Below are 12,582 nucleotides of genomic sequence, written 5' to 3'. Positions count from 1 at the left end.
TGTGTTAAGGGAAACTTTGTCTGCTGTCCAAGCCGTCCATTTCTGACAGCAGCAACTTCATTATCTACGTGGTCCGCTGCACGCACGCACACAAAATAAGGGAAAATCTCTAAAGCTATATCAAAGAGACATATCAAAGTTGAACGAAATCAGACAAACATTCGAAATAGAACATAATTTAACAACAAAATATAATTGAATTATTAAATCCACGCGGACATTAGGTCTCTGCCAGCCAACAGCGAAATGAGGGGAGTCCATGTTAATGGAGCAATTTCGAAATTGCAGTCAGAAATATATATAAAATATGATATATATACGACGAAAATGTACATATATAACACACGCGTAGCCAAAGATTTGCAAAGAGGGGAATATTTGTCATGAAGGCGCCAAAAGAAATCCACTTGGACTCGTGGGCACTTTCCTTGCAATTTCCATACCGTAGCTCAGCTTCCAATTGCTTTCAAACTATTGTACTATTATTGACTTAGCGCAGGGTATATTCGAAAATTAAAACTATCAACACTTTGTAGATGCAATTCCCCCCAACAAACTGGCCTCCTCTGTCTGCGCCCCTGCTGTTTATACAGAATGTAAATGTTTTGCGGGAGGTGCCCATGCTATGATGACAACCCATGCTGATTCAGCATGTTCTTTCCGCGTGTGTGCCGTTGTTGTTGTGGCTGTTCTTTCCGCAGGTTGCAACGAAATCACGTATACGCCGTATTGTACGGCGAGTGCATATGAAAATGAATTTGTGCTGCGGGCTAACACACAAAATTCGCAAGTAATTAAAATAAGAAAAACAAATTTATAATAAAAATGGCGCAAAGTGGGATTGTGCTGATTTCTGCTGCCATAAAGACATGTCAAGACGTGCCACTAGTTGTGGCGGCAGCAGCTAGCCGATCTCTAGCGGAGGCAACACTCAGCGATTCTTAGTCAGATATTGTCCTGTATTCGTCGTCGACGTGATCGTTCCGCAGCGGCAACTGGAAGGTGCAAAAAAACGGTGCAAAAGATTTTGAATTTGATTGTGGCTGCGGGGAAACTATGGAGCATGCCACCAGCATGTACGAGTGTAGTTGATTGGCCTGATGATGATTCGCCAATGTGCCACATACGCAGGAAAATACTAGACGCTGCAGAAGGAAAAAACTGTCGCCCGCTGGCGATTCGATTCGATTCGATTTTGCTTGCTGGTCTATTGATTGGCCGTGCATTGGCGTACTTCTTATTAATAGCCCAAATATTTTATACAGATTTGTATCTATGACTTTTTGCGATTTGGCCACGGATACCAAAACCAGACCAGCATGGCACGAAATGATTTCGATATACAAAATACACGAGTACATATGTCCATATATATGTACATAAATATATGTGTATAAAAATGTATTGGCATACGTTATTGAGTGCTTATGTAACAGCTGCAATTGTGGAAATTCTTTTGCACAATCGTGTCCGCATCAATCAATTCCACTTCCTCTCCAATCATTTCTGTTCTGTGTGTGCGCAAATGTGAGTGCCAGGAGTGTATTGTGTTCCATAGTTTCACACTTTCAAGTTTTTCCTTAATCAATCAGTGCCCCTGCCGCCGAGTCTTTAATAATAAGCAGACCAGTGGCGCGGTAGTTCCTCAATATTTGTTCACATCTCTTCACAAGTGCAAAAGTACGATGGGCCTACAAGTAACCCAGTTCCAGATCCAGCCAAGTGCCAACTAATCATGTTTCGGTTCGGCTCTTCGGCGTTCGGCTGAGAGTGTGTTTGTTCTGGATTTGTTTTTTGGACATATCTAATTTTCCATTTTATTTCCATTGACCTCAGGCTGTCGAAAGCATCGAGGAATACTCGCACAGCGAATACATCGAGGAGCACTCAACCAAAGTGGTTCAGAAAACAACGCAGGTAAGTGGGTTAACTTAACTTTAACATAAACCAGTGAAAGTAAATAGCAAAACTAGAACAAAACAGAAAAATTAATATAGATAATTATTTATTATATTCTATTTTTGAAGAATATGTTTTCCAAGTGCTTCATTATTTATGCTACAATTGATGAGAAAACTCCCTTTGGAAATTTGAAACCTTTTGGAATTATTTAAAACAATTTAAAAATCTGTTTTTCAAAGTCAACTGCAATTAGTTAAGACACAAAAAAAGGGAAAAGTATTTCAGAAATTGAGGAGCATCATTTTTAATTTATTATTTTATTTATTTAATTTTTCAAAAATTCTTTTCAGAGCGAACTTGTCAACGGAAAGTCCGAGGTCTCTTATCGAAGTGTTGCCTTTGAAAAATTGCCACTACCCACAACAGGCGGCAACGTTACAGGTGCGTACACTTCCCAACATAACATATAAAATAACATATACTGTAGCAAAGACCCAACCGAAACACACACAAAACAAAGATCATATCGTGAGAAAAGTTAATCATTTGTGAAAGGCGCAGAAGAAACAGTGCATGGCGACGTACATATTTAATTAAAATAGAAAAAACTCGTAAGGCAGTTCATTTGTTTAATCTAAAAAACATTTATGCGCCATTAAAGCGAACTGCTCATATCGTATCTTTAATAATTGCAAAATGTAGCTCAACCACAAACTGAATGTTGAGGGGAGGAATGGCCATTGTCAGACCAAAATATTTCAGACCAGCCAAGGTGTCGTAAATCTCTGAAATATATATAGAGAGAATTATACCTAAATACCAGAATATATCTAAAAATGTTCAACAAAATGTTGCTTGCGAGGCGTCGCATTTAGATGAGACACAATGGACAAGTGGCAACGCCCCCCGGACACAGAGGCAGAGGCCAGAACAGGTGACGGGGGCTAGCCGTAGCCGACTGGCTGACTGACTGACTGACTGACTGACGGGTTATCAGGCTAAACGTTGACAGGCGACAACTTAATTAGACAATGCGCCTGTGGTGACATTTTGGGGGGTCTCTCCTCATATTTTGGCTGCAATTTGTGCAGGCAATTCACTTGAAATTCTCGTTGGGATTCTCTTTTGTTTTCAATTCCGTGGCGTTTATTGACTGCGTTCGTTGACTCGTGGCTCATGTACAATAATTGGGTATTAAACATGCATATTGGCCGGTAATTACCTAAATTTATTTGGGCGGAGCTGCGGAGCGATTTACGGGCTGCAAAGTGTCCGGCCACAATTTAATGAACATTTTTCGAATGATTAATGGCGATTTCCACTGTCTGGCTGGCAAATCAATGAACATAATTCTGCAGTTGATTCTGTGCACTGAGTAGCACAAATATTTGTTCGATTTTTCACGCTTCCATGCAATATTCAAACATTTTCGTCGCATGGCTAGGCCATGCCTAGGTGGTCGGACCTGCGGAGCACAGAGGAGAACTGTTTGGCCTGGTCGAGACATCGTCATTAAGATCAGAAGGTGCGCCACGTATCATTTGATGGCACTCGGATCTATGATATTCTCAATGGAACTGAGTCAAGTGTCCGCACAACATAGTTGTGGGAGGAGCTGCTACGCTGCTGCTGCGGTTGCGGCTGCGGCTGCGGCTTTGGTTCTGGTTTTGGATGTGCTTTTGATTTTTGCTTGGGTGTCGCGCTCCATTTGCTTTGAAGATGGTTTATTGTAAATGATTCGTTTTGGCCAAACGACATGGATTTGTTGCGCATTTGTTGCATTGATTTTTCATTGCCCGTCAAATGAATGGGGCGCAGACTTTGTATATAAATAATTGCCAGTTATGGGGTTATAGATACGTACTTGGAGATGGTAGAGAAAGTTGCTAGATCTTGTTTGGCTCACATCTCTTGTGAGTCCAGCTTTTCCTCTAAGTATACCTTTATCGCTATTAATTGTAAATGTTCTCTTTCATTTTGAAGCCCTTGAACATTTGCACGAATTCTTAGCTCTGCCACTTAAATATTTTTAATTTTGCTCATGTACATTTGGATTTGTCATCAATCGATCGATTTGTGTGATTCATAGAAAAGATGCCAAGATGACAGAATTCGATTGATTTTGGCCAATTGCTTGGCAGTGTGGTGTCGCAGCCATTGGGGCACACGAATCACAATCTCAATGGCAGCAAATTGATTTCCAATTGCCAGAAATCATTACATAAGTAGCTCTTAGGCGGGAAAAGCGTGTTGGCCACAATATTTTCCAACCTAGCAACTCTGTGAACATCGATTAAAATGACATAATACAGATACATATATGTATGCAGATATCTGCACATATTTATGTAGCTGGCAAAATGATTAACACATTTTTGGCATACCAGCGCAGACTGTATTTGTGTGTTGGTTCCATTGGTTTTATTGCCGAATCTGTGCTTTCACGCCAATAAAATAAAATATAGAATTATCCATCTATATGTTTGTTCGTTTTTATTTTTAAACATTTTTTTGCCCGTCTCTTTAATGGTAAAATATTAATAAATTCTCTGTCATATTTGCTGCAATAAGTAATAAATTTGACTGCCCTGACGATCATTCGACGACGCACACATGGAAAGTCCCAAATCTCCGAATCTGTGTGTAATATGCTTTTGACCCGAAGTCCAATTTGCACCTTCCGTTTTCGAAAAATTCGAAATGGCAACTGTTGGAATCGCAGTCTCTCAACCCATACCAATATGCAGCTTATGTTTTGCCAAGTATATAGAAATTATATACACACACACACACACAGTCTTGGGGGGAAATATTTCCAATTTTCTATCTTTTTATCTTTTATATGCCGTTCATTGGCTCGGCTATAGCAGATGATATGATGGCGGCCATACTTTTGAGAACTTTATTTGTGAGTGTGTGTGTGCTGCTGCTGCTGCTGCTGCTGCTGCTGCTGCGCTGCTTCTGGCCCAGACGCATCTTTGTGGTAGCAGCCGATGTGATTTTATATTTTGGCCTTAATTTCGATTTGGAACTGTCGATGCTCACTCGAAATCGGGACGTGGAAACGCGTGGACCTAGAAACCGTCGCTGGCAATTAACAAAATAAAAACGTTCGCAACCAAATGACACACACACACACACAATAAAATACATAAAATAATTAAGCAAAAAATATAAATCAAAGTGCATTGCAAACGATTACCATCGGTTAAGGACTCTCTCTCTCTCTCACTTCCGGCCAGTTCAGGACATTTAGCTAAAAGACATTTACATTTACATTTACAGAGCCATTAAGATTTAGCAATAATTATCTACAAATTACATAATCAATTTGTTAGCTCGTTTTGCCAAAGTGTGAGTGTCCGATCTGCGTTCTGTTCCCTTTTTTGCAATTGCCATTTTGAGTGTCCGCTGTTTCTGGTTTTGGGTTCTGGTCAGCCAGGACATGCCCACTTTTTTGAGCACCACTGTGCCACATTGATTTCTATTTTGTTGATTTTGTGAGGCATATCCTTGCTGCAGCCTGGAGCCAGAGTAAAACAACAAATTGTTTCGTTGTTTAAATTAAATTGTTCTAAATTTTAAGTGTCTTTATTTCAATATCAAACCTCGAACGTGCGTGCGATTGTCGGACTGTCGATTCTCGATTGTGTGTTGTCTTTCCAAATTGAAACTCTAAACAAATTAATCGAATTAATACGGAAAAATGCACTTCAGTTGGTTGTCGGAGAAAGCACCAGCGCCGCTAGCCACCTGGGCAGATCACTCCTACTTCTTTCGACCGCAATACTACAAAGTGACCGTCTCCGAGCGCGATCACCCGGAACGGACACACGTGTACTTCAATGAGACGATCATACCGGAGAATCAAGGAATAAATGATTGTGATTTTTTGCCATTGAATTTCAAATCATCGTTTTCAATTGTAACACATCAAGGTAAATCCACGCACCATCAATCTGTGACACTCTGGAGGACCCTTTCGAGCGACCCTCTTTTATTTTTGATAATTTGCCAAACGAAATGACGTCCGTCGTGCCATATATAATGTCACACAAGCAGGCAATGCAATCCTGACTAAAGCCCCAAGAATTGTTCATTTGTGTTAATGACAAAACTGACACCAAAAATCGCATTCATATTTTCAATTCAATTGAAATCAAGTGCTGTGCTGTCCACCCCGTTCAAGCGCCACACACCCAGCGCGCTGTCCGGTCTTGCCAGTGCAACAAAGTGGTGAATTATTACCCAAAAGTGCCCCGAGTGTGTGTGTGTGTGTGTGTGTGTGTGTGTCCCCAAACCCAAGGCAATGCAAGCCATTTGTCTGCAAATTATTTTCTATGATTTATTATCAGAATATGCAACAAAGCGTAAAATTCGTTTGGCTATCGCACATGCGATTTCTCAATGGCTTGCGCTCTACTCGTATGCGCCACCATAAAATTCATACACTGTGCAACCAGGGGATGTATCCAGTAAACTTATGAAGGGTTAATTCTGTTTTATTGGGAGAAGTAAAACGGAATTTTTATTTACTAAACTTAACAGCAGGCAGCTCTCAACAGAAAGGGCTTTGTCTGCCGATAGCATTTGTAGTTCTGCTCTTTGAATACTCTTAAAGTAACGAAGTAAAAACCATCTGAATATGTGGAGTATTCTCCTTCAACTGACAACCTTTTTGGCTCCACATTTAAATGCATTACCGTTTTTTAATAAGAACTGAAAGACTTACTTGAACTCTCATGGAAAGTGAATTTAAGATAAAAATGTTCTACAAAATTCGTTCGTATATTCAAAGAATTTATTAAGCGCTGAATTTCTGCTTTCCGCTTCTCTGTTGACTAGTGTATAAATTATTTGTTTGCTTTTCGCAAATGGCAAAGTTTCCTAGAGATATTGAAATCACACTTGTGCAAGTATCCACTCCCCTTAGACCCTTGCCCAGAGCGACGGCCCGAGAGTCATTAAATCTTTCATTTGTATTGCCAGCGTCCATTAGATGCCAAAGATGCCTGCCCCCGCGGTCCGCCCTTTGCATCGCTTTTATTTCATCGTCGTCGCTTCCCAGTCGTTTCTCATGCTTCAATGGGCGGCGCTGGCAGGTGATATTGGCCAGAGGGGCTGAAGCGGGGGGGCTGGGATCGGAGACCGACGGACAGCAGCAAATGTTCAAACATAAATAATCAAAATTTTTTGTTTTTTGAAGAGGACTCTGCCATGGATACATATACACAAGTGTATCTGTGGACACAGTTTTCTTGGCAGCCACTTTTTAATTCGTGAAATTTCTTGCGCATTTTTTATAAAGAGGTTCCATTTTCCCTCTCTCTGTTTTCCATCAAATGCACACGCACTCGACTAAATATTTTAACGTTAATTTGCAAAAATTCTTTCTGAGCATTCTATTTTTCGAGTTGCTTTTTAGGAATTTTACATGCCATTAAAATCATTCATAAAAGCAACTTGGAACAGCTGAAAGCGACTGTTGGTTCGTTTGTGATGTGAATAATGCGTTTATAGCAAGGGTTCATTAGCAGAGCTACATATCTGGGCTACAAAATAAGTAGAACCATGTCTAATAATGTAAATTATTTGCCTATAAATCTTTTTGGGTTCATCAAATTGTGTGCCTCCTGCGCCTGTTGTCAGCGCATAAGTTGGCTATACAATTTGCCATCTTTCATTTGAGAATTCCATTCCAAATTCATCTTTCATTTCCACAGGCCCCCATTGTTTTCGGGTTTTTGCCTATTTTCTTCGTCGATTAGTTTATTTTGAAAAGTGTCTTGGCCACGCGACACGCTCCTCTGATTTATCTCTGTTTACTGCCGCTTTTGTTTTGTTTGGACTCTCGGCAGTGCTCTCATCTTGTGGCATGTGTCGGCTTTCCGTGGATATGTATGTACGAGTATAATCATTAATTCTGGCTGGATCAGATCAGGGCAATTTAGTCGGGTAGAAACGGCTTAGCAACTGGTTGGAATGTGCATCTGTACATATTTATGACTATTTTGATATCATATTTTTCAAAATTAAATGTCCATTTAATAAATTTCAAATTTACGCTAATGATCAAGCATATGACATTTCTCTGTCTATAATTAACTGAAAATTGAATACTTTCGGCATAAATTAGCTGATAATAAATGGATACGCTTCCAAGGAGCTGTTTGTGATGACTCAACGCTTTCTATGCCAATCACGAGTGTATCTTCATTTATTTTGTTTATTCCGGGAATTTCGTGTCAACATCTAAAACTGATGATGCCCAACCCCACATTGTTGTGAGAGTATATAAGAGATGATATTTTGACTGACGGAAATACTCAGGGGAACTCAGCTGGTGTTTGTGTATATGAATATTTCCTGCTGCATATCCTATAAATACGCATCCCGAGCGGCTATAAAAAAAGATTCAAATATATAAATATCATTTTAGGCACGTGCTCCATTAGGTTCTCCAGCATATGAGGACAGATATTTTATATAGAAATAAATGGTAGAACTTTATGCATTTTGTGTGTGGCAAATATAGGAAGAATAAGGGGATATATTCCTATATATGTACATAAATATTTATGTATAGTCCACCTATGTATTTATGTATATAAAGAACCATTAGTTACCATATAGTGTGTGTCCTATATTTGACCTCAAAGAGTTTCGGGAACCGTTGGTCGCTTCGATGTTGTTGTCTTTCGGCGCGCCTGATGGCGTGGGAAAGTATAAAAGCAATTGTAGGCGTTGTGGGAAATTTCTTTGGAAAGCCACAAGATTACTGGCCCCTCAGTCGATGCAAAGCATTCGTTCAGTTGAGAAGTGAAATTTTCCTGCCCGGCGTGCACCCAAAAAGTAGCAAGGATATAAGCAAAAGGATAACACAGCCCTCAGCCAGAACACAATAAGCAAGCAAAACTTGTTGATCGAACATTTGTGGGCGATAAAGTATGTGGAATTTAATGAAATATTTTCGAAATAAAAATACAAATACGAAAGAATTTATTAGTGAGAAGAAACTTTCTGAAATCTATGGAATCTGTTGGATGGCAGAAACATTTGCTGCAATTAATTTACTTTTCTGTGCGACATCTTCGATCCTTAGATCTGTGCTATGAGTTCTGTGTGCTGTGTGTGTCGAGACCAGAAATAGATTTTGTGGAATAAAAAATGGCACGCAAATTAGAACATTAAAACGAAATTATGATTTCTATCAACTTGTGGACCACTCGCCCACGCCGCTCCGTATGATATCTGCAAAAAATATTAGCTGTATTTTCGGTGACATCATTTTTGCGTTTATAGTCCCTGGGGGGTGTGTACTGTACTTTTTCCAGAGAGTATAATTACTGATCGTGTGTGTTCCCCTCTTTTTACAGCTGAAGTCAAAATGCCAAGCGGTAAGGTAGACAAACCCGTTATCCAGGACAATCGTGATGGTACCGTCTCGGTGAAGTACGATCCACGCGAAGAGGGCTCCCACGAGCTGGTCGTCAAATACAATGGCGAACCCGTCCAAGGTAAGTGAAACGCTGCAGCATTAAAGTACATTTTCTGATGGATTTGGTTTTTGCTGTGGCAGGTTCCCCCTTCAAATTCCACGTCGACTCGATCACCTCTGGCTATGTGACGGCCTATGGACCTGGGCTGACCCACGGCATCACTGGCGAGCCGGCCAATTTCACCATCTCGACCAAGGGCGCCAGCGCCGGTGGCCTGACCATGGCCGTCGAGGGACCTAGCAAGGCAGTTGTAAGTGCTTCAGCCTTCCGCATTCCTATGTGTCTCTATAGCGAGTGGCTTCTTCTTTGCAGATCAACTACCATGACAACAAAGACGGCACTGTCTCGGTGCAATATCTGCCCACGGCGCCCGGCGAGTACCAGGTGTCGGTGCGCTTCGGCGACAGGCACATCAAGGGTTCGCCCTACTTTGCCAAGATCACTGGCGAGGGTCGCAAGCGCAACCAGATCTCGGTGGGCTCTTGCTCGGAGGTCACCATGCCCGGCGACATCACCGACGATGATTTGCGCGCATTGAATGCCTCCATCCAGGCGCCCAGCGGCCTCGAGGAGCCTTGCTTCCTCAAGCGCATGCCCACCGGCAACATTGGCATTTCGTTCACACCCCGCGAGACCGGCGAGCATCTGGTCTCGGTGAAGCGCATGGGCAAGCACATCAGCAACTCCCCCTTCAAGGTGACCGTCTGTGAGCGCGAGGTGGGCGATTCCAAGAAGGTGAAGGTGAGCGGAGCTGGCCTCAAGGAGGGCCAAACGCACGCGGACAACATCTTCTCAGTGGACACCCGCAATGCCGGCTTCGGCGGTCTCTCCGTCTCGATCGAGGGTCCCAGCAAGGCCGAGATTCAGTGCACGGACAAGGACGATGGCACCCTCAACATCTCGTACAAGCCCACCGAGCCGGGCTACTATATTGTCAATCTGAAGTTCGCCGATCATCACGTGGAGGGATCACCCTTCACCGTCAAGGTGGCCGGCGAGGGCAGCAACCGGAAGCGTGAGAAGATTCAGCGTGAGCGCGATGCCGTGCCCATCACGGAGATTGGCAGCCAGTGCAAGTTGACGTTCAAGATGCCAGGCATCACCTCGTTCGACCTGGCCGCGTGCGTCACATCGCCCAGCAATGTCACCGAGGATGCTGAGATTCAGGAGATCGAGGATGGCCTCTACTCGGTGCACTTTGTTCCCAAGGAGCTGGGCGTGCACACCGTCTCGGTGCGCTACTCCGAGATGCACATACCCGGCTCTCCCTTCCAGTTCACTGTCGGTCCCCTGCGCGATTCGGGCAGCCATTTGGTCAAGGCCGGCGGCTCCGGACTGGAGCGGGGCGTGGTCGGAGAGGCAGCCGAGTTCAATGTGTGGACCCGCGAGGCGGGTGGTGGCTCCCTGGCCATCTCCGTGGAGGGTCCCAGCAAGGCAGACATCGAGTTCAAGGATCGTAAGGACGGCAGCTGCGATGTCTCGTACAAGGTGACCGAGCCGGGAGAGTATCGCGTGGGGCTGAAGTTCAACGATCGCCACATACCCGACTCACCCTTCAAGGTGTACGTCTCTCCGGATGCGGGCGATGCCCACAAGCTGGAGGTGCAGCAGTTCCCGCAGGGCAACATCCAGGCGGATGCCCCCTACCAGTTTATGGTGCGCAAGAACGGAGCCAAGGGCGATCTGGATGCCAGAATTGTGGCACCATCGGGCACCGACGATGATTGCTTCATTCAGGCCATCGATGGGGAGATGACTTCGGTGCGGTTTTATCCACGCGAGAACGGAATCCATGCCATCCACGTCAAGTTCAATGGCGTCCACATACCTGACTCCCCCTTCAGAATCAAGGTGGGCAAGAATGTGGCTGACCCAGCCGCTGTTCATGCCACCGGCAATGGCCTGGCCGAGGTCAAGACTGGACACAAGACCGACTTCATTATCAACACCTGCAATGCCGGCGTTGGCACGCTAGCCGTCTCCATCGATGGCCCCTCCAAGGTGGCCATGGACTGCACAGAGGTCGAGGAGGGCTACAAGGTCCGCTACACACCCCTGCTGCCCGGCGAGCACTACATCACGGTCAAATACAACAACGTGCACATTGTGGGATCACCGTTCAAGGTGGACGCTGTTGGCGAGAAGCTGGCCGATGAGGGTGCACAGGAAACGTCGACTGTCATCCTGGAGACCGTGCAGAAGTCAGCTAAGGGTGGCAAGAACACTGGCGTTCATCTGCCCGCCTTCAAGTCCGATGCCAGCAAGGTTGTGCCCAAAGGCATGGGCCTGAACAGGGCCTACATTGGCAAGCAGAATCAGTTCAGCATCTGTGCCACCGATGCGGGTGAGTAATTACTTGAGTTATTATCCTGAACTTTCACTAATCATTTGTACATCTCTCTGTTTAGGCAACAACATCTTGTATGTTGGTATGTATGGACCAAAGGGACCCTGCGAGGAGTTCCATGTCAAGCATGCTGGCCACAACAACTACAATGTGCAGTATCTGGTGCGCGATCGCGGGCAGTATATACTGCTAATCAAGTGGGGCGAGGAGCATATACCCGGCTCCCCATTCCAGATTGATGTCTAGGCATATATGTATGTGTAGGATATATGCCACTCCTCTTCGTCGCTTCATTTATGTACCCGCAGCGCATCCGCATGTTCCAGGGTCAAAATTCGTGTGTCTGTTTTTTATTTCCTCTCTATCTCGCCCTTGTTTTCATCATGTGTAATTTCTCTTTGTTAAATTTTAATTTCTTGCTTTAACGCTCTACTTATATTAGGTAAGTCTTTTTGTTATTTGTAAATACATGGAAGGAGCTTGTGGCTTTCTTTTTGTTCGACTCGAGACGCGCCATTTTGCACCTTATAAATCTTACATTAAATTTGATTCGATTTGTTTAATGTTTTCTTGTGAAGCAAAGCTCAAAACACAAACATGGATTTGATAAACATAAATGAATATTCAACACACACATTTTTGGGCACACACAAGAAGTACAGTACTACAACTACTACTATTGCAATGCGAATAAATCTCTTAAACAATTATTTAATACTTAAGAACACAATTTATGATGGATTATTATGACGTATTATGTTTTTTATTATCACTTATCGACATTGTAATTTACGTGAAATAAATCAAACAAAAATCTACAAATAATTACAAAGC

General features: G+C 43.3%; 1 protein-coding gene across 10 annotated transcripts in view; it reads left to right on the top strand.

Moving 5' to 3' along the window:
• Positions 1–12,570, top strand: part of LOC117582846 (filamin-A) — a 31,028-nt gene extending 18,458 nt beyond the window's left edge. For 7 of the 10 annotated variants that reach the window (XM_034270903.1, XM_034270904.1, XM_034270907.1 and 4 more), the window contains 6 exons: positions 1,837–1,917; positions 2,253–2,343; positions 9,279–9,419; positions 9,482–9,651; positions 9,714–11,745; positions 11,810–12,570. In XM_034270903.1, the coding sequence (XP_034126794.1) occupies positions 1,837–1,917; positions 2,253–2,343; positions 9,279–9,419; positions 9,482–9,651; positions 9,714–11,745; positions 11,810–11,994 (2,700 nt within the window). In that variant the 3' untranslated portion in view covers positions 11,995–12,570. Of the gene's footprint in view, positions 1–885; positions 1,003–1,836; positions 1,918–2,252; positions 2,344–5,505; positions 5,841–8,692; positions 8,848–9,278; positions 9,420–9,481; positions 9,652–9,713; positions 11,746–11,809 lie in introns of those variants that run through there. The other 3 variants (XM_034270909.1, XM_034270908.1, XM_034270910.1) reach the window with 3 other exon arrangements.
• Positions 12,571–12,582: the final 12 nt, after the last annotated feature.

This window comes from Drosophila guanche, unplaced genomic scaffold (genome assembly GCF_900245975.1).
Source record: "Drosophila guanche unplaced genomic scaffold, DGUA_6, whole genome shotgun sequence".
NCBI classification, from domain to species: domain Eukaryota; kingdom Metazoa; phylum Arthropoda; class Insecta; order Diptera; family Drosophilidae; genus Drosophila; species Drosophila guanche.
Note: the sequence above shows the minus strand (reverse complement) of the source record. Positions and strands in the feature narration are given on the sequence as shown.